Source organism: Nanorana parkeri, unplaced genomic scaffold (genome assembly GCF_000935625.1).
Source record: "Nanorana parkeri isolate BGI_ZX_2015 unplaced genomic scaffold, ASM93562v1 scaffold72, whole genome shotgun sequence".
Classification (NCBI taxonomy): Eukaryota; Metazoa; Chordata; class Amphibia; order Anura; family Dicroglossidae; genus Nanorana; species Nanorana parkeri.
This window is the reverse complement of record NW_017306340.1, coordinates 152,357-173,726: the sequence shown is the minus strand read 5'-3', so window position 1 is coordinate 173,726 and position 21,370 is coordinate 152,357. Positions and strand designations below refer to the sequence as shown.

The window sequence follows — 21,370 nt, the reverse complement described above, 5'->3', positions numbered from 1 at the left end:
TATTCTGTGAAAAAAGATTTGGTTTTAGATATACTTTAAATTGGAACTTTGCATGTTTCTTTTGCAAAAAAAACTCTCTTTCTTCTTGCTCATAGCAATTATTTTTATATAGTGTACACTTCCTGCAGTGCAGTGCATACTCTCGTCCCATTCTGGCATCTGAGAGAATGAGGTTGGGCGGTGGGGGTTGATCTTACATTATCAGTGGCTGGAAGAAACCTGCAAGAAACAGTGGAGAAGATGGCAACAATGGCGGATGGAGTGATGAGGGACAGTTCTAACCTGTCAGTGCTTTTAGGGCATGATTGATTACACCAAACTTGTAAGAGGTAACCCATGAAGTTATGCACCAAAGAGTGCCTCTTGGCAACTGGAGTTGTTAAGCCAGTTCTCCAGTTCCAGAGGCCACAGCTTTGCAGGGACAGCATACAAAGGGTCCTTCTCATCCTGCCGGCTCACATGTACACTTTTGCTTCCGTTGTCTGGCCCTAAGCCTTGGCAAAAGTACCATACACTACTATATGTGAGGCCTGAGTTACACGTGGCTCCATCTTCAAGCAGTGAAAGTTACCAACACTCCAGAGGCCCATGCAACACAGGTGTTCTTAATTACAGGAGGTGCATCCAAGGAAAGCTACCGACCACCTCTACAGATTTATGGTGCCAATACACCTTACGATTATTGGACGAAACTTTTTCGTCCGATGATCGAATAGTCGTACGATTTTCGTACGGCAGCCCCATCCTGCCCCGATGATCGCAAGATTAATTTAGCCGTAATTAACGAAAAGCACCTGGGCGAAATGCGGTAATTGATTTGCCGTATTTTCGTTAGCGCAAGCGCAGTGTAGATCGTACGCCTTTTGACGGACGGAAACACCAGCAACCTTACGACAGTCGTACGATCTAGCAAAGTTTTCAAACATGCTTGACCGTCAAAAGTCGTACGATTGTACAGTAATGTCGGTCGGACACTGCAATGCACACATACGATTATCGGACGAAAAGTCGATCGCATACGAAAATCGTCCGATAATCGTAAGGTGTATGGGCACCTTAACCCTCTGCTCCTGTACCACTTATGCTCAGCTGCTCATTTTATTGTACACATATTGGCTGTGTAACACATTAGTCACTGCTCTTCAGTCCTGCATATTGTAAGTCTGCAGTAGACCCGCTGCCTGCAACCCTGCAGCAAATTAACCTACTTCACATGCACGTTTTTCTAATTAGCAGTTTTAATCTTTGCAAGTTCAACATTCCACATACTGGTTTTAAAGGCATTCCTTACATCAGAATAACAAAGAACAAGTCCATAGGTTGGTTTCATAATCACACATAGAGGTAAAGTATTTTATTTATATAATCCCATATATAGGAGTGATTAGGGTCACTGTAGTTCTGCTGCTTAAGGAAACAATTTCAAGTTAATGCTTAAAAATCCCATAAGGCCCTTCAAGCCTCCCCCAGAGGGGAGATCCCCCTTATGACCCTCTCACCTACATCGTGGCTACCTGTAACTCCAACTTAAACTCTCTCTATCAGGCTTAACAGGCCTCCCTCAGAGGGGAAGGCCTCTGAATACATGTCCTCCACTGCAACTCACTCCAAGCCTCTTCCAATGAATTTCCAGTTGGGGAGTGCACACAGTGAACATCAGGTAGTTATGACCTGAATATATACATTGCAAATTCATGTCTTATGATCAGTTGCACAGTTCTCATACAGCGCATGCATGCCCACAAAAACTCTCTTTACATGCCTGTGCTACCTGTTCATGTTGGCATGAAGGAACATGAACCTAAGGTAGCTATGTTGGGGGTCCATGGAAACACTGTAAGGCAGCGTAGCCACCCTATAGGCAGAAGCATTCTTAGGCAGATCTTCTTGTTTACATTTTAAGGAAACAATGGCAATGAAGATGGAAGTAATTAGCAATTAAGAAAGCATGTGAGTAAAGGAATTACTTTAGATTTAATAGATGATAGATTTAATTATACTATAACCTACTTCCTAATACTGTCTGAACACTTAAGTGTATGTACCTAATTTATAGTTCCTCTCCTGAGAAGATCTACGGCTATGACATATTGGCAATTAAAATTATTGCTCCAAGGCCCTGGCTCTATACAGATTTGTACAATTTACCCTATCTGTTCACCTCTGCCTGAGCTGTTGATCCTTCATTTGTTGCTTACGTTTGATGTCATCTTTAACCTTATCCACTCCTACAGTCTCTGTTTAAAATGAAAAAACTACAGCTATCAAAGACATGTGTTTGACCCATCTTTGACTTGTCAGTTGGTGAAGTCAATTTAATAGTGAGTACTCTTGTAGCTATCTTTAAGTAAAGGAAAGCTGTAATCTACAAAGGTACACCAGATGGATAAAGGTAATTTCTTTCTTTAGCGTTTCTTTAGCGTTTAAGTGACACTAAACTCAGGAATGAAATCCTAAAAATGCATTCAAGTATTTTAACTAATAACAAAAATGTATCTTCTTTGTGTATCACTTGGCTGTAGACCCTCAAATCATCTGTGAATTTGTGCTGACACTGTCCTTCCTTCTGGAGGGTGGATACTTACCTTCCCCATGGTCCCTGTGTGTGTTGTAAAGTAGCCACCGCCCCAAGCTAACTCCTGTAATGGACTACAAACTTACATTTAGTTAGCTAATTTGTATTGAAGTCATAGTTATAGCCTACTGCAAAATTGTCCTGTAATTTGTCTGTACGGTGGGGCTGCATATAAAAAAGTCTCCAGAAAATTGCTACTTTTACTTGAATCCAACTTGCTGCTTGTTGCCAGTAGAAAAATGTGAAATATGTACAAGTATATGTAATATTGATCTGGCTCACTGTGCATTTTACAATAGATAGAGCTAAACTAGATTGTATAATCAGATTCCAACCTGTGTGGTCAGTTTGAAACCTGAATATAATCAGTGCATATACATGTATATATCTAGATGTGCATTCAGTCATAGAAAAGCATTACAAGCAAGTCCATGTGCATTTAGAAATGTGCTCCAAATGCACCTCGACTCCTAGTGTGCATGAGGCCTAATATGTACTATAGCTAGTGTAGGTCAAAAGCCTATAAAACTTTGCTCCCATGATGAAATAGTTTCCCTGTTCTAATCCTGTATGTACTTTTCTGTCAAAAAAGATGATGTAGGAGGTAACTGGGCCTATTCACCAAGCTTGAAAAGGTGTTGGGTACTTGGCTTACATATTTTCTGCTCTCCGAGTCAAATATAAAATAGGGAAAAACAAAAAAAGTGGACGGACACAGATTTCACAACAGTAACATCCATTCCGACCAGCAGGGGATCAATGCATGGATTCCCTCCTGACTGGACTATGTGTCCCTTAGGGCAGTGGTTCTCAACATGTGTAACCTCAAGACCCACATTTTGTCCTTGCTCATTAAGTCATGACCCAAGTTGCACTGCAATGGAACGCAGTGTGGGCTGCTGTGCTGTGACTGAGCTCCATCCATACATTCATCCACTTGTACAGCTTCCTTGCGCACCCTGTACAGGTGCCAGGAGATTGCCATCAGATTGTGATGTCACTCCAGTCCAGGCACCTCTACAGGGTACGCGGATGAGCTGTAAGCAATGCAAGTATGGATGGAGCTTCTTCGTGGCCATACCCCCAGCCCACCTCAAGCTGACACTCAGCACCGGGCAGCATATTTTGAATGGCTGTTTGGCGCGAGAACTGACAGTCCTGCGCTAGGGGGAGGCTGAGGAACCTCTCACCTAGAAAAGTGGAAGGCACACAGGGACCCACTGAACACAGGGTCGCGACCAACTTTTGGGTCACAACCCACCAGTTGAGAACCAAAGTCTTAGGGGACACTTGTGACAGTTGTCTAAGAGAGGATTTATTCACCAATGGGACACAAAAAAGGTTTTTTTTTACCATTCCGTACTCACTACTCGTACCTCATAAACCAGGTTTGGCTGTAGATATACTTTAAAATTGTTGTCAGAATTTATTGCTGTCTCATTGCCCATTGTGGAGCTTTTCGCCCACCGGAAGTAATGAGGAAATCCCTCTAGCTGGAACAAAAAAAGTGAGAAAAAAATCTTCCCAACAGAAATAAAAAGCTGATGCAAATTTTAACTCCTTCTTACTCTCTATAAAACTAAAGTTTGGCCAGAGTTAGGCTTTACTACATGATGTTTCTAATCCAATCTTTTTACTTTTACAACATTGTATAGGCAAACTAAACTTTACAGGAATGTCATTGCAGTCTCTGCCAATTTATAGTACCTATAACATTCTTGAGAGGCTTTAGTGTCTGAGTTCACGTCAGTGGATTTTATCACCAAATTACTTGAATTCTTCTGTTTCCTTAGAGTCAGTTGATTACTTTTCTGAAATGATACATGTTGTCCCAAGCCCTTCCCCTCAAAAAAAGTTCATCTTTCAAACCTGAATAAAGTTGAATAAATGCAACAGGTTCCTGTAACAGTATATATAGGAGGGGAGATGATAATATCACAAATATGTTTATATCTGAATACTCAATACTAAATTTTGAATAGGCAGTTTGGGCTGGACATTTAGGAAGCACACTGGATACCTGTTGGAGATGTTGCAGAGAAAGGAGCTACAGTCATGTGCAAAAGTATTGGCACCCCTCCATTTCTGTCAGATAATGCAGCACTTCACACAGAAAAGTGATGCAATTATAAATATTTAGTCATTATCATGTTTATTTATTTTGTTTGTATTGGTATGACACAAAAACGTGGGGAAAGAAAAATCCAAACCTGACACATTCCATGCAAAACTGCAAAAATGGACTGGACAAAATTATTGGCACCCTCAATTAATATTTGGTAGCACAGCCCTTGGAAAAAATAACTGAAATCAATCGCTTCCTGTAACCATCAATGAGTTTCTTACACCTCTTTACAGGAATTTTGGACCACTCTTCTTTCGCCAAACGGCTCCAGGTCTGTCAGATTGGAAGGGTTCCTTTTCCCAACTGCTGTTTTGAGATCTCTCCACACGTGCTCTATGGGATGTAGATATGGACTCATTGCTGGCCAGTCCGGTACTCTCCAGCTCTTTGTCTGAAACCATTTCTGGGTGCTTTTGATGTGTGCTTCAGGTCATTATCCTGCTGTAAGACCCATTTGGTAGTCTTCAGATTTCATGCACACAGTCAAGACATCCAGCAAAGCAACCCCAGTGAACCTCCACCATGTTTGACTGTAGGGACTGTATTTTTTTTTTTAACCCCTGCCAGGCCGGCCGTAGTAAAAAAACGGCCGGCCCGGAGCTCTCTAGATCTGAGCGGGCGTCTTTAGACGTCCGCTCAGACACGAGCGGGAAACGGCCGAAATTTAAAAACAGGCAGCGGTGCCTGTTACCATACAAGCGATCCGCCGGCTGTAGAGCCGGCGGATCGCGTGTATGGGGTGCCGATCGGTTTTGTGTCATACCAATACAAACAAAAGAAATAAACATGATAATGCCTAAATATTTGTAATTGCAACAATTTTCTGTGCAAAGTGGTGCATTATCTGACAGACATGCAGGGGTGCCAATATTTTTGGCCATGACTGTATATCCTTATTTGATGGGAGTTATTCAAGGGTTCTGGACCAAAATATTTAACCTATATAACTACTTTTACATTATCTCCCCCACTTGAAAAAACACTACTTTCCTTTCTGCCTGGACTTATATCCAGTCAGAAATAATACTACTGAGACATTTTCGGTGATCCCACTTTTTAGGAGAATACCTACTTTGCCTTTGTAATGCACTTGGTTGATATTTTGATGATTGAAAACCTTTTAGCGATTGACATTGACAAACATGGTAATTTCCTCTCACAGTGATACCTCTAAGGCTGGGTTCACACCTGAGTGTATTTTTTCAGCTCGTTTTTTTCACGTTTTTTCGTTCAGTGAAACGCGCGTTTCCCCGGCCAATATGATTTTGTTCTGTTTTTTCCTTATTTTCTCTACTTTTAACAAAAAATATATATTTTTTTCACTTTCAAACTTCCCGCCGGCTCCGCCCCCCTGCGATGCGGCTGCTCGCAAGGGACGGAACCCGGAAGTCGGTAGGCGCTGGAGGACACAGCGGGGATCGCGGACAAGGTAAGACCTGTACGCTGTATTCCCGAGTGTGGCTCGGGGTTACCGCTTTGTTAACCCCGATCCACACTTGGGAATACCATAGGAAGCGCGCGGAAAAACACCCCAAAGAAGCTCCTGTGCTTCTTTGGGCGTAGGGCGTTTTTCAGCGCGTTCCTACGCGCTGTAAAACGCCCAGGAACCATGCCCATAGGCAATTATTGGTTTTCACATGTTGAGCGTTTTACAGCACGTAGGAACGCGCTGTAAAACGCCCAGGTGTGAACCAGGCCTAACTGGATTTTTGCAAGGCACCTATTCTTCCCTTTTCTATATATGACCCCCTTAAACCTACTGATCAGATTGTGTTGATTTTATCGGTGACACACACTCTGTACATTCTGGACTGAGCTGACACAAATCTGCTTCATTCTACTTTTTTTTTCCCCTCTTATAATATACTTTCCACACAACTGAGATCTCTTTCTGTTATTAACCTTCTTATCCCCTACTTTGTTTATTAACTGGTAACAACACTTCTGGCATTGACTTTACTGTGACTGACTCCACCATCCCAAAAATGGCGACTGACTCTTACTGAAGGTTGCTGCATATCACGCACATTTCCCCATCCCTAGCAGACATGGTATAAAAATAGACCTTTTTTTGCCACAGTATTTAACTTACTGGAAGTTGTGTACACCATTATCTTGACAATGACATTTATCTTTGGCAGCTGCAGTCTTTTTCTCTATACTGTATCTGTGATGTTAGAATTCATTTCCCAACATCCTGATAAAAAATGCAGACTATTTAATCTACCTGTCAAGGAGATCTAAGAAAAAATATACCCAAATTCACCTTTTTAACATACATGAATGATTTGTTCAGAGTTGCCCACTGTTCTTGTATGAGGAGGGTGTAGCTGATACTGCAAGTGTTTGCAAGAGGGCTGCACTGTATATTTTAATTGATAATATTGCTGATATACTTGATACTTCTGTAGCTGTTTTGTAGATTACAGGTGTCCATGCTTTGTTAGTTTTATAAGCCATGTGTTTGTGAGATGCAATAGCTATATAATTTTTTTTTGTAGCAGTGTTAAAGGTCAGCTCCCCTAACAAAACTGATAGTATAGTTTTTCATTGCTATTTGCAAGATAAATCTTATGCACAAGAGCTGCATTGGGATATCCTTATACAGTTCCACCCAACTGCCACAACCAGTGACAGTTAAAGGTGCCACCCTTCCCAAATAGATTGCTCAAAATAATCAATTTGTGGGCAAAAAAATGATAACTAGAGAGATGACACAAAGAATGACACCTCTGTGTGTGCAGCCAAGGATGCAAACTGCTGTTGGAAATTTCACAACAATAAAAAGTCTTTAAATGATATATAAGAAGCTGTTGTATTAGGTTTAGGTGCAACGCAAGCCAAAAATAGATTTTGCTTCACGATTTAACGTCATTCTAGAGATTTCCTCTGTAGTTTTTTTATGCTAATAGGTGTTCTCAGTCTGATGGCCAGCATTATTTAACACATTTCCTCTTAGAAGTTTTCCTGACCTACCCCAGCCTATTACTGGACAGTGGAAGGTGAAGCAGCACAGTGATGAGTTCATCTTTCAGTTCACAAGGAGAATGCTCATAGGAAGAGAAAGTAGAGTGACAGATTGGCTCCTTGTACTGTTTCTTCCTCTTACACTCCAGCTTTCTAATACAAGTACTGCAAGAGGCAGATACCAAGTCTAATTCAGGTACTTGCCTTGCTTGCATTAAAAATACATTAATGATGTACTACTGATTACAGATCTTCATTATTTGGGACTTTTATATCTTCCTGGTGTTAAGCCTAAATATTTTATTGAAATTATATAAACGACATAGCTGGTTGCATTTAATCTTCCTAGCAATTTAGAACTCAGCAGATGTTCAGACAGATACTGAGCTCCTATGATGACTGCTGTGAGCTTCTTTCTGAGCAGCTGACAGCCACATGGGGCAACCAATTCCTTTGTTTGGCATTACTGTGTTTTATTTATGCTGGTGAAGATTTCCACTGCCTTTGTGCTGCAGCGGAGGACTGAGAACATTTAGTCAGGGGGCAAATGCAACCAACTAGCCATTTCATGGTAGGAGTATATTTCTGTGGGCTAAAGTAAAGTATGCCATGGTGCTGCAGTGATTAGCAGGCATGTTGAAAGTTAGTTGACCATAAAGGACATGCTTTATTGTGGCACACCTTCACATCTTCCAGTATCAGCTTCCTTTGCAACTCCCTGTAGTCAATTTCATAACATCTCAGAGCTGCAAAGAAAGTTGAAAATGGAAGAATTCCCTCTGCGAGATACTTTGAACACAGGTCTGAATAATCAGGTAGGTCTATAACCTCCAGCTTATGTCACTGACTGCAGGTTCTGCTCTGACTGTTGTCAGTGAATTATCTCTGCTGGGGGGCATCAGCTCCACAAATCTTATTATGCCCCCAAGCTCAGTCCTCTCCTGATGTGGTAAAAACATTGGTGCTCTGAGATAATGGGGTTGATTTACTAACCTTATAAACACGCCACAAACAAGTATACACCTCTGTAGTGTGTTCCCTCCCAGCATGATCTATTGGTGGAATCTAGACACCTTTGTAGTGTGTACACACCCAGCAGGTGTGTTGTGCAAAGCCCTGCATGAATTTCAAGGTGATGTTGTGTAAATTAGCTCTACTTTGTGTTGCTTGCATTGATGAATGCAGCAATGTAAATGCATGAGCTAACCATTTTTGTCTAAACTGTGAAGCAGCATTATATATGCATCATGTGCATGATTTTTCCATATATGGCATTAGTGGAAATATGCTTTTAGAGACTTTTTGGTTGATAAATACGTTTTGCTGTGTAAAAATCACACGCACCTGGTGCGTGCGTGTGTTTAGGTTAGTAAATCACCCCCAATGTGTTAGAATTGCCTTGTCTGTCACAGAGACCATCATCCTCCAGTGCTCAATGAAATCAAATATGACAGTTTATAGAGTAGCTCCCTTTAGGGATGGCTTGAGGGTAACATTTTATCTCATTAGGTTGTATCTCAACTATGTTTTGCTTCTATGAACACTAAAGAGAAGGCAAACCTCTGCATTCTCATTGGTTTGAATTGGAGAAGGAAATGTCCAGGATCATGAGTGGATGGGGTGTTATTAAAGATTGGGTGGGGGAGCTAAGTTCTGAGAAGAAGCTCTTCTGTACTCTCTAAAGCCTCAAAATAGTCAGGGGCACTACTGCCATTGCTATAGGTTTCTAATTGGATATACTAATTTTAGTCTAACACTAACTTTTTTTAGCTTCAACAGCATTGGGAACAATAACAACCCTGACAAACCGGACAGGAATTGAGGGGACCCAGTCACCCCACCCCCCTTGATTGCATGTACCACCAGCATCCATTGAGTCACCCTCTGGCTGCTTAACTGGTACTTGGAGTGATTATACTTATTACCCCTCAGGATCCCTCCAGTGCTACAAACATCGGCACAAGCACAGAACAGCCTGGGACCTCCGTTTGTAAGTATGAGTCGTACGTAACTACGGTATGGATGTTCGTAACTCGGGGGACTGCCTGTACTGACCCAAAAAAGCATTTATATCAAGAGTAATGACTTCACTCTGACTTAAACTAGAACTATGGTCAAACAATCAAATCAGATTATGATATGGGCTTCTCATCTTAGTAAGACAGGGATGGGCAGCCTACATCGCTGAGTACTATCTGGAACATTTTGTCCTGGCAGTAGTACAAGTTTAATTCTGCAGTTAAATTGCTGTAGTATTGTCACCCTTGCTGCTACTGTGTCTGTTCAGATGTTGGCACAGTTAAATTGACACTAAACTCAGGAGTTAGATCTTAAATGCATTTAAGTACCCTAAATATCAACAGAAAAGTAGCTTATTTGTGCAGCATTCAGCTATAGATCCTCAAATCATGCGTGGAGTTGTGCTATCACTGTCCTTCCTTCTGGAGGGTGGCTACTTTTTGTTCCCTATGGTCCATGTGTGTGTTGTGAAGTAGCCACTGATACTCGATCCTGGGGCAGTGACCATTCACCTCTCTACCCCTCCGCTCTAGCTGTGGTATGTCCCTCGGCATCCTCATGTCTAATGGAGCTGTATTAGACATGATGATCTCACGGATCCTTAGACTGCCGGAGCCCGGGGCCAGGTGGGAGCGAGGATTGGGTGAGTATTATTTTTGTCCCTAGACCAAAATAAATACTAAACCCTTGCTCCGTGGGGGTATCCCTTCATTTTTCTTCTAAATCCTGGAGTTCTTTTTTAAACAATCTTCATGGTTGCCAGGCAAGTAGCATTTTCAGAAAGGGCTCAAGAGTGGCAGCTCAGGTATTTCTCTCAGCATTGGCTTTCCTTAAGGAATATGGAAAGGATTGCATTACTCAAAACCGATACAACATACCTGCCTAACTATAAAGACTTATGTACATTTAGATTAAATTGGAAATCATGGAATATATTGTATATTACGCCTTCTTAGGCATCCTAGAACAAGATGACTAGAATCTCCTCATGGATTATACAAATTTTTCATGAATAATTGGTTGGGTCCCTAGACGATTATTATTCATATTTAAGGTAAAGAACAGGTAGCGACGCACGTTTTGAAGGATAATTATGCAGAATGCTCATGTTAAAAAGTGAGCTTTCAAGGCAGACACTTCCTTTGTAGCGTTCAATGTGCTTTCATTTGTTATCATGTCATGAAGATTACATTGAATGTAAAGATAAAAATAAAATATCATTCCCGCTGAATCATTTAATATAAATGACTTGCCTTTGCCTGAATGTATGACATTGTCCTTTCATATAAATTTATATTATCATTTTTTTGTGTACGTCTTGGTTGGAATTTTTCCATCAGCATTATTAAAGCCCGTAAGACGTTTATGGCGCTGCTACTTGTCATATGAAAAATGTTCGGCAACTGTGTTTTTTTATTGTACACCGTATATTTGTGCAAAGCAACACTCATCTTCGCATTTGTCCTTTACCCAACGATGCAGTGCAACTGGGAACATTATGCTGTGCTATTAAAAAGAAATGATATAATAAAATAATTTCCTCACTATTTTAGATTATTGTGTTTTGTCAAGCAGCCTACTTTCTTAGAAGTGTTTCTGAATAAACTTTCTTCTTTTTGTAAAATTTGTAATGTGTCTACAAACAACTTTGTGTTGAATTGTAATCTACCAATTCTTAAAGTGACTCTGTCGCCTAACTGTAACTGTCCTTAAACATTTTCTGTGTAAAGAAGTAATTTAAGTGGACCTTTACCCATATCTTCAAAAATAACAACAAAAACACCTTCAGAAATGTTTGGTAATGACAATCTACAAACACATACTTCTAGATAATTGCCGGCTTTGTATTCTTTGCATACCTTATTTCTCTTTTCTTTACCGGTGTTCTATCGAAAGCTCCAATTTGTCGAAATCTCCAATTACCTCACTGCCAGGTACTCACAAGTTGGAGATTTCGACCAGATGGCGTTAGACTGCAAAACACAAAGACTGACGGAGCTCTGTACTACATTTTAACAATATTTAGCAGGTGGCAAACTCGACGAGTATTCTGAAAACGCTATGGGCGCATGGGCATCCGCAACTGTACAGAGCTCCAGTCTTTCTGAGTACTGGAAGTGATGTAGTTGGAGATTTCGACGAGTTGAAGCTTTCAAAAGAACACCGGTCTTCTGACAGTTGCCATTTTAACTAAGTGCAGATTACTAGATTACTAGATCTCCATTTACTTCCTGGATCTCTGACACATGTGACTAGGACATGTGACCATGCACATCATCTCAGGGGAGGAAAATACCTTTTCCTGAGATCTCATGAGATTTCCCAGCAATGCTCTGCTGATGTAACCTTCCTAGGATGCAATGCTAGGTTACATTACATAATTTGTGCCAAAGTGGACCAGGAAGTGAAAGAAAAGAAATTTGAGTAAAATAAAAATATGTTTGTTTAGCTAATGGATGTAAGATGATTTCATAGAATGCAGAGCTGTATGCTGATGTGATTTTTAGTTAAAGGGGGTAAAGGTCGACTTTAATACTGCCAAAGCCTAGCGTGGCTCCACTGATGTTTACATAGAAAAACAGATGAATGACAGCAGAAATAGACCAAATGGTCCTTTAATTCCAATCCTTTTTTGTTTTTTTTTAGCCTATTTGTTTAACAATAGATCTGTGTTTGTCCCAGGCATGTTTAAATTCACTTACTGTTAGCTGACTCACTACATCTGCTGGATGTCTGTTCCATGCATTAACTAATCTTTCAATAAAATAATACTTTCTAAGGTTAGTTTTGAACTTTCCTCCTGCTGTTTTAAGGGCTTGTCCATACGGCCACCTGTGACTGCACAACATAAATTCTGGCTTATATCCCCCACCAGGAAGCCACCCATGCTATGTACAGCCTCCCATAGAAATCAATGTGCACGCACATGGGTACACAACTCTGAACACATGCACAGGTTTATGCAAATCTGGAGTATACCCATGTACAGCATTTAACTTCTATAGGAGGCCATGCACAGCACCTTATTTACACCCTTAATGTATTTAAGGTTTTCAATCATGCCCCCCCCTTTGCCTTCTTTTCTCAAGACTGTCCATATAAAAATTCCTGCAGTTTCTCCTGATATGGTTTAGCCCTCAGACATTTACCATTTTTGTAGCCAGTATCTAAACTCGTGCTATCTTATAAATAGGCAGCTCATATGTAGTACTGCAGCTGCGTTAAGAGGTCATCTTTGGTTGGGGGGAAGCACGAAAATGGCTGCCTCAGGCAGCATCCTCACCAGGCTACACTGTTTGCTCATTTTGCAGTCATCTGAAATAAACACCACAATTTTTCCTCTGTAGTTCTGGCCAACAATTTACCCCCAATATTGTACTCTCAGATGATTTTGTTTTCATAAATTTGCAACCAGATACATTGAACTGCAATTTCCACTGCTTTGACCAACCTTCCAGCAATGCCATATCATGTTCCATGTTACAGATACCTCTAGGAATATCAACCCTATGGCACACCTTTGTTTCATTTGCAAAAATATATACCTTGCCCACCAAACTTTCAGTTATATAACTTACAACTAGATTAAATAGAACAGGGCCTAGTACCGAGCCTTGTGATACACCATCGGTGACTGGTAGTCTCTGCTCCAAATGAACTCCATTTACAACCACACTAGACTATATATCTTTTAACTTTATATCCATTGAACCACGAAAGAGTTAAGTCCTAGCTTGTACAAAGTTTGAATGAGATAATTATGTGGAACCGTATCAAATGCTTTGCTGAAGCAAGACGAAGGTTATGTCCGTATTACAACTCTGGTCCAAAACATTTGTAATAAAGTCAGAAAATTCAGTCAGATTAGTCTGGCATGACCTGGCCTCAGTAAAACCATGCTGCCTTGGTCTAGCAAGTTGTGCTTGCAAATGATCCGTCTTCTTAGGATTCTATTATACATACTAATACAGATGTTAAACTGTAGTTGCCAGCTTACTACCCTTCTTGTGACTAGATACAATGTTAGCTGTCCACCAATCATGGGGAATTTTTCCCATTAGAAGAGATTCATTTGAAAATCAGATAATGGCCCAACAACTATACCTTGAAGTTCTGTTAGACCTCTGAGATGAATGCCATCAGGACCCATTGCTTTAAGCAAGACAGTTAATTTGCTACCTCTGCCTTTAAAAACTCTGAATATGAACCTTATTGTTGAAACCAATATAATCTTAAAACTTACTTTTGTTAGTGTAGTTTACTTGTGAGAGGACTGAACAGACATAATAGTTTAAATGGTTTGCTGCATCCAGGTCCCCCTCAATGTAAGATTTGTTCCCAGTTTTCATTGTTGTGATACCATAGTGTCTTTCCTTCCTGTCACTGATAAAAATGTTTTTGTCTCCTTACTTAATGGATTTAGCCATTTCCTTCTCTTGCTGTGCTTTTAGCACAACTGATCATATGTTTGGCCTCCTTTTGTCTGTTTTTATACACTTCTCTATCAGTTACACTTTCTATTTCAGTGTATCTCCTATATGATTATTTTTTTTCTCCTTTTCTAGCCTGCTTTCCTCTGTCATGAACCATAATGGTTTTCTCTTGCGACCTGACAAATAATCTAGTTGCTTCCAGGATGCTAGACTTTAATAGTACGCACTGATTTCTGACTGCCATTTTACTCCATCCTTTTGATTCATTTTTTAGAATTGTACCCAATTTAACAACATTTGTCTTTTTCAAATATAAAACTTTGTTTTTTGTATATGACTTTTTCAGTTTTTGTTCTAATATTAAACCAAAGACATTGGCGATCACTAGAGCCAACATTTCATCCCTTTTACTCCACAATGGCTGCCACTGTGACCAGTCAGAAGTAGGCACTGAGGAGTCACATGCACTGGTGAGAAAGCTGTACAGTAAGCGCTTAAGCAGAAAGGAAAGTTAAAGAGAGGAGCTATAGTGTCTGGATCCGCCCAGCTGCGTGAGTGACAGCTGGCTCTGCCTATCTAGAGGCAGAGCCAGCTGTACCCGCCCCCTCCCCCATTCGTTCCGCCAGTCAGGGCTGGCGGATCGGAGAGGGGAGGGGGGAATCTAGCCCCTCCCCTGTCATGGCAGAGAGCTGTGACAGGATCGAGAGGTGAGCAAACGCCGGTATGTGTTCGCTCACTTCCCGATCTACTGAGCCGACCTGTGACAGTCTCATTGTCACAGGTCGGCTAGAACTATGAGGGGAGTGAAAAGCACTCACCTCATAGTTCTCCTTTAAGGTCCTCGGATCAAATTCTGACCAAGACACTGTCTGCCTGGAGTTTGCATCTCTGTGCTTGTGTGGTTTCCTTCCACACTTCAAAGACATGCTGGTTTGTTAATAAGCTCAGCAGAGCATGTCCAAGCTGGCATCTTCACCTCCTAAGTAGTTTAGGTCCCCAGGGCCACAATCCAAGAATTGGGTGACACCACATCCTCCCCTTTATGAGCAATAAAAAAATAAGGAAGTGTCTCTGCTCTCTTAAACACTTCTTTTATTGCTGACCGAAATTATGCATGTAAAAGCCAACATTATCGTTTGATGTGGCAATAGCTCCTCTCTTTAACTTTCCTTTCTGTTTAAGCGCTTACTGTACAGCTTTCTCACCAGTGCATGTGACTCCTCAGTGCCTACTTCTGACTGGTCACAGTGGCAGCCATTGTGGAGTTTCATGACCAGCAACAGAATCTATGCACTACACTCAGAAAGAGAAATAGAAGGTTAGAAGAAAACCACCCAGTACAATGGAAGCTGTTGTTAATGGTAGGAGGTAGTCATTGATGGGGTGGGCACACAGGCAGCAGTTGTTTTATTGGTTCAGACATGTGAGGGCACAACATTGGAAGTACTGTGACAGTGCTGTGATGGCAGTACATTTGTGCAGAAGTAGCAAGCCTTTTCCCAGACCCATCTCTTAATCAGGACAGGATGCTTTGGGTTATTGCACTTTGAAGACTGCAATTCGACATATTAAATTAGCCAGTATGAGCACTTAATAGATAATAAAAACACAGATAGATATATACCCCATTGAGATTAAAAAATGAATCTTCAAGAATGCATACAGGGAGAATAACCTATCTGCTGAGCTGTTCAGGTTTTCATCCAGATGTTGCTGTATGGCACCAGTCCACCCCAATTCCTTTTGTCTGTAAATTGGTGATCCTGGAATGCACCTGTTGGTGAAGCGGGAACACCCTCCTTGTGAATCTAATACACAGAAGGCCTAAATTCAAAAAATGCTAACACTGTAGCTATTGATTATGATAGCCATCAATTAGATTTAAAACTACCTTGGAATTTTGAATGTGAGTGCTGATGCAAAGAAAGAAGCACAAGCTTTATAGTTCATTCCTACTGCCGTCCTACTGACATTCACTGAAGCTGGGTGTGCTTATTTTTAAGGGATTATACAAAACTGAATTGTTCCAGTGTTTAAACTGGATAGCATAAGTAACTCATTTAGTGCTTTTAGTGCTTTTAGTGCTTATATGAAAACCCATAGTGTAGGCAAAGACTTCCTTGCAAATTAATGTTTACCTAGTCGTCATTTGGAGCTATAGTCAACATAAAAAGGAATACTTGTTAACCTCTGCATGGAATTTTGATTTAGAAAATTAGATAGTTAGGATGTTTTTACTTTTTGTGTTCTTTTGCAGGATGTTCATCTGAGTGACCAGGAGGACAAACAAGAGTATCTGCAAATGCCCCATTGTGCAACATATATTGTTGTTGTTGTTGTTGCTGCCAATTAGATTAGATATAGGTCATAACATAACCTGTCTGTGTTTTTTGACTTGTTTGTACCTGTGACACTGTAAGGGAAGAGTGATTGGGATGGTAGCATGAAGCACTGGATGTTAAGCAAAGACCATTTGTTACCGAGTGCATGCACTAATATTATTTTACCTGCAAGGGTATGACAGTGTTATCCTTCATCATTGTGCTAATATGAGCACTGTGGTTCTGAGCCTGTTATATTCACCATGTTTGTTAAAAAACAATTGTTACTATTGCCAACTACATTTATGAAAGCAAGACTAAAAAAAACACAAATGATTGTAGTTAATTGTACCTGATTTTTAATTGGTATCATCCTCTTGTAATCCCCCATACATCAGCACTTGGAGAGGGAGCAGCAGAACTAGGAGCCATTCAGGTGTAGATCCTCAAATCATCTCTGAATTGGTGCTGGCACTCACTCCTGTGATGGACTACAATCTCACATTTTGCTAGCTAATTTGTATGGCGATTGTAGTCCATCACGGCAGTGAGCTTGGAGTGGTGGCTACTATAAAACACACACAGGGACCATGGGGACAAAAGTAGCCTCGCTCCAGAAGGAAGGACATTGTCAGCACCAATTCAGAGATGATTTGAGGTCCTACAGCCGAGTGAGACACAATTAGGATACATTTTTGATAATAGTTAAGGTACTTGAATGCATTTTTAAGGTTTAACTCCTAAATTTAAAGCCACTTTAAGTAAGGTATACATGGGTAGATTTTCAAACATGGAACATTTAATAATGCCATTAGAGGCTTGGTGATTGTTGTTGGAAATTTCATTTCATTTTTGTTTTAACATTCGATTTTGGAATGAATGGAGTTTCCCGAACAAAAACCACATTCACAGTTAGAATTTCATGCGATCAAGAAAAATGTTCCAACAAGCTTCGACTTTTTTCATCACTGTGTTCGAAACCAGTCATCGATTTGACCCTATCAGTGATTACAAAGTCAAACGAACATTCCAAAATCTAGTTCATTTGAAATTATTACCATGTATACCCTACTTTACAGGAGCAGTGAACAGGGTGAATAATGATAATAATAATCAGTAAGCCTGCTGCTTCTTCCAATCACAGGCTGGGGGCAGAAATGTTACCTAACTGTACTGCTTAAAGTAAAAAAATCAGGTCACCAACCTGACTCTGTGTGGTAGGGCTCTTCATGCCTAATGATTGGTTGCACAGAAATACTATACAAATTATTTTTAAGATAAAACAGCTCGTCTGTTTGTATTTCGACTGTATATTTAGGTGTTTTCCTAAAATTCAGCTTTAAGTAAAAAGGAGTCTGCTCAACATTTACAATTGTGACTTTACTATTTAAAAAAAAAGCTATTGAAAAATGTTTTGAAAAAGTAGATGACAGATTTTAAATAGGTTTAATTTCAGCTTTATGATTTGCTCTCCATCATTTTGAAGTTGTGATATATTGTATCAGATGTAATGCACTGCAAGTCCCGTGAAATAAATCACATCAGAGTTTGCGCATTATGATTATCTCAGCTACACAAGACGGTTGGCAGATTTTCAGTTGAACGGTTTATCAGCATTAAAAATGTATGATTTTAATTTTACTTTGATCATTTACTAACTGTAAACATTCTGTTCTTTAAGGATGTAAATAAGAAGCTGCAGGAAGACAACCAAGAACTTAGAGACCTATGTTGCTTCTTGGATGATGACAGGCAAAAAGGAAAACGGATTTCCAGAGAATGGCAAAGGTTGGGAATATATACTTCAGGGATCATGCAGAAAGAAGTTGCTTTATATTTACAGAAACTGAAGGAGCTTGAAGTACGACAAGAAGACGTGGTAAAGGAAAACCTTGAACTAAAAGAACTTTGTTTTTTGCTAGATGAAGAGAAAGTTGGAGTAGCTGGTAGTCGGAGTTCCATTGACAGTCAGAATAGCCTCTGTCAGTTGACTGCAACGACCGGTACTTTTCTACGAGATGTTGGTGATGGAAGCAGTACATCCAGTGCAGGTAGCACAGATAGCCCAGACCATCATAAAGCAAACTCTACCAACAGTACTGAACACCTCCAAAAAAGCAGAGGTGAAGGAAGTCCTGAACACCAGAAACATGGAAGTGGCAGCCCGGAACATCTTCAAAAGCCTAGGAGTTCATCAAGTCCTGACCATCAGAAACATCTGAAAAGTGCAAGTCCAGAACATCATAAAAGTGTGGGTAAAAGTAGTCCAGAGCCACAAAGGCATTCTTGTAGTAGCCCAGAAAATCTACAAAAGCAGATATTAAGTAGTAGCCCTGAACATTTTAAAAAGCATAGGTCTGGTGGTAGTCCAGATTACCAAAAGCTCAGCAGTGGCAGCCCAGAACATCTTCAAAAACATACATTAAGTGGAAACTCAGAACATCTTCAAAAAGCAAGGGGTAGTAGCCCTGAGCATCTCAGACAACATTTTGGTGGTAGCCCAGAACATCTCAAACTTTTGAGTGCGAGCAGCAGGGAAGGCACCTTAAGGAGACAAGTAGCAGATGAAATGTCATCTCATCACAGAAGTGTGTACAATGGAATGAATGGTGGGTGGACAAGCCTACTGAAATCCCCATTTGCTTAAATGGAGTTTTCTGCATGTATTGAACAACCAGCATAAACATAGTACATACATGTGAACATATCATGAATGCATGTTTTAGCTTAATACTAACTGTATATTAAGAATGGTCAGTCAGTTTTAGTGTTTGACGTGTACTTTTCCAACTCAATATAGCAGAAACTGAATATGGAAAATGGTTGATGCTTTTAGTGCCTTAGAATCAATAACCGTATCATGAGATGTTTTTTAAGCATTTATTTTTATGCACTGCGACCTGTTTTAGCATTCCTGACTACTATATAAGTAAGCTGTGATGTGTATACATCCTATTAACATTTTTGGTTTTGCTCACAGAGAATTCTAGTATGGTTAGTGTGATTTTTTTAGCAAACTACTGTATTTGCTGGCGTATAAGACTACTTTTTATACTAAAAACATCCACTGAAAATTGGGGGTCGTCTTATACGCAGGGTATAAAATGTATACCTTTAGTTCGTTTGGGCCTAGCTGGCCCAAAACGAACATCCCTAATCTGTCAGCCCGCTGGATCTGCGGTAATACTGTATGTACGGTAGCTTTGGCTACATATAGTATAGCTCGCTGAGCCAATCACGGGGAGCGATGTACACAACCTCTGACAATCCAAGTAGGCTTTGTATTCATTAATAGAATACATTGCTTGTCGTGATTGGCTCAGCGCGGTATACTGTATGTACCGTACATACAGTATTACCGCACATCCATCCATGATGTTTTTAAATGGTGTTGCCACGGAAGTGGGGTAGTCTTATATGACGAGTAATGCCCAAAACCTATGTTTTAAGTGGAAAATTAGGGAGTCGTCTTATACACCCAGTCGCCTTATACGCTGGCAAATACGGTATTTATTTTTAGACTATGTGAGCTGCAGGAGAGTTGAACTTCTGTGAACGCTGGCATTAATTGCTTTGTGTAAAAGTATTGCTGGCATTGGTAGTCATGTTGCTGTTGTTTCTGTGTGCTTTTTGTTGGTTGTATACAATATTTGCTAAATGGGACTAGAATAGCTATAAACTTTCTATAAATTGGGGGTAATAAGAAGAGTACTGTTGTTTGCAGAAACATAGTTATGACGTATGGTGATTTACGGCATGGAAGTACTGAAAGTTGTACGGTTGTTATGGTTGTTTTATTATAATCTAAAATACAACCACTCAGAGGCTCAGGTAAGTGAAATGCATTGAAAGCAGCTGAATTTGAGCAAAACAGATTTGTGAATATACATGCTTTAGGATGTTTTTTGCATTTTATCATCACCTTGTGTTATTTATTATGCAATTGGAGTATATAAGCTGGTTGGCACATTGAAGTGTAATAGCAGACACTTGCAGGTGCCCGCATATACATTTAGATGTGTGCTAGTGCAGTAGATATGCCTCAATGGCTAAGGCTGGCCATATACCTATAGGTTATTTTTTGCTTAAGCTGGCCATACACTAGTAGATTTCCAAACAAAAGATCTTTCTTTACCAACTGATAATGCCATCAGACACTTGACGAATGTCGAACGTAATTTCGTTTTCATATTTGTTTTGTTATTGTATTTTATCATTTGATTTTGGAATGGATGGAGTTTCCCGAACTAAAACCACATTCACTGTTAGAATTTTGTTTGTTCGAGAAAATTTTTCCTTCCTGCTCCTTTGAGTTTTTTCATCACTATGGACAAAATCAATTGTCGATTTGACCCCATCAACTAATAGAAAGTCGACAGAAAGATTTTTTGTATAAAAGTTCTTTTGAAAATCTAAGCAGTGTATGGCCAGCTTTAGTCTGCGGGCTGAATGGAAAAAATCTACCATTCCTCCATCCAGATTAAGCAGCAGGGATGGAGTAATCTCCCTTCATGGCTCTTTTGACACTCAGTATTTTGATTTTTCAATTGAAGGGTGTTGGGTGGGAGGCGGCAGACAAGGCCACCTATTGAGCAAATTTCATCCAGTTCTTTATGAACTGGCAAAATTCGCTCACTGTATTGCCAGCTTAAAGAAGAACTCCGGGAAATTGTTTTATTAACCCTTGCACTGGGGCTACCCTGACACTGCAAGGGTTAAGTGCTCGTTTGTGTCTAGGTTAAAGAAAAAAGAAGACTCACCTGAAGCTCTGAGCCAGCTTCTTCTTAGACCAGTCCTTCCAACATCTCTTCCCCTCTTTTGCAGCAGTCTAAGGTCTCGTAAATCATCACGTCTATACACAGTGTATACGACGTATGCATATACACATGTATGAGGACCCTGAAGAAGATTCCAATGCTGCAGGGAAGGG

General features: G+C 40.2%; 1 protein-coding gene across 1 annotated transcript in view; it reads left to right on the top strand.

The window, feature by feature from the left end:
• Window positions 1-19,087, top strand: part of CCDC85A (coiled-coil domain containing 85A) — a 50,152-nt gene extending 31,065 nt beyond the window's left edge. The window contains exon 2 of the mRNA XM_018576626.1: window positions 18,122-19,087. Within this exon, the coding sequence (XP_018432128.1) occupies window positions 18,122-19,087 (966 nt within the window). The remainder of the gene's footprint in view (window positions 1-18,121) is intronic.
• The last annotated feature ends 2,283 nt before the right edge of the window (window positions 19,088-21,370 follow it).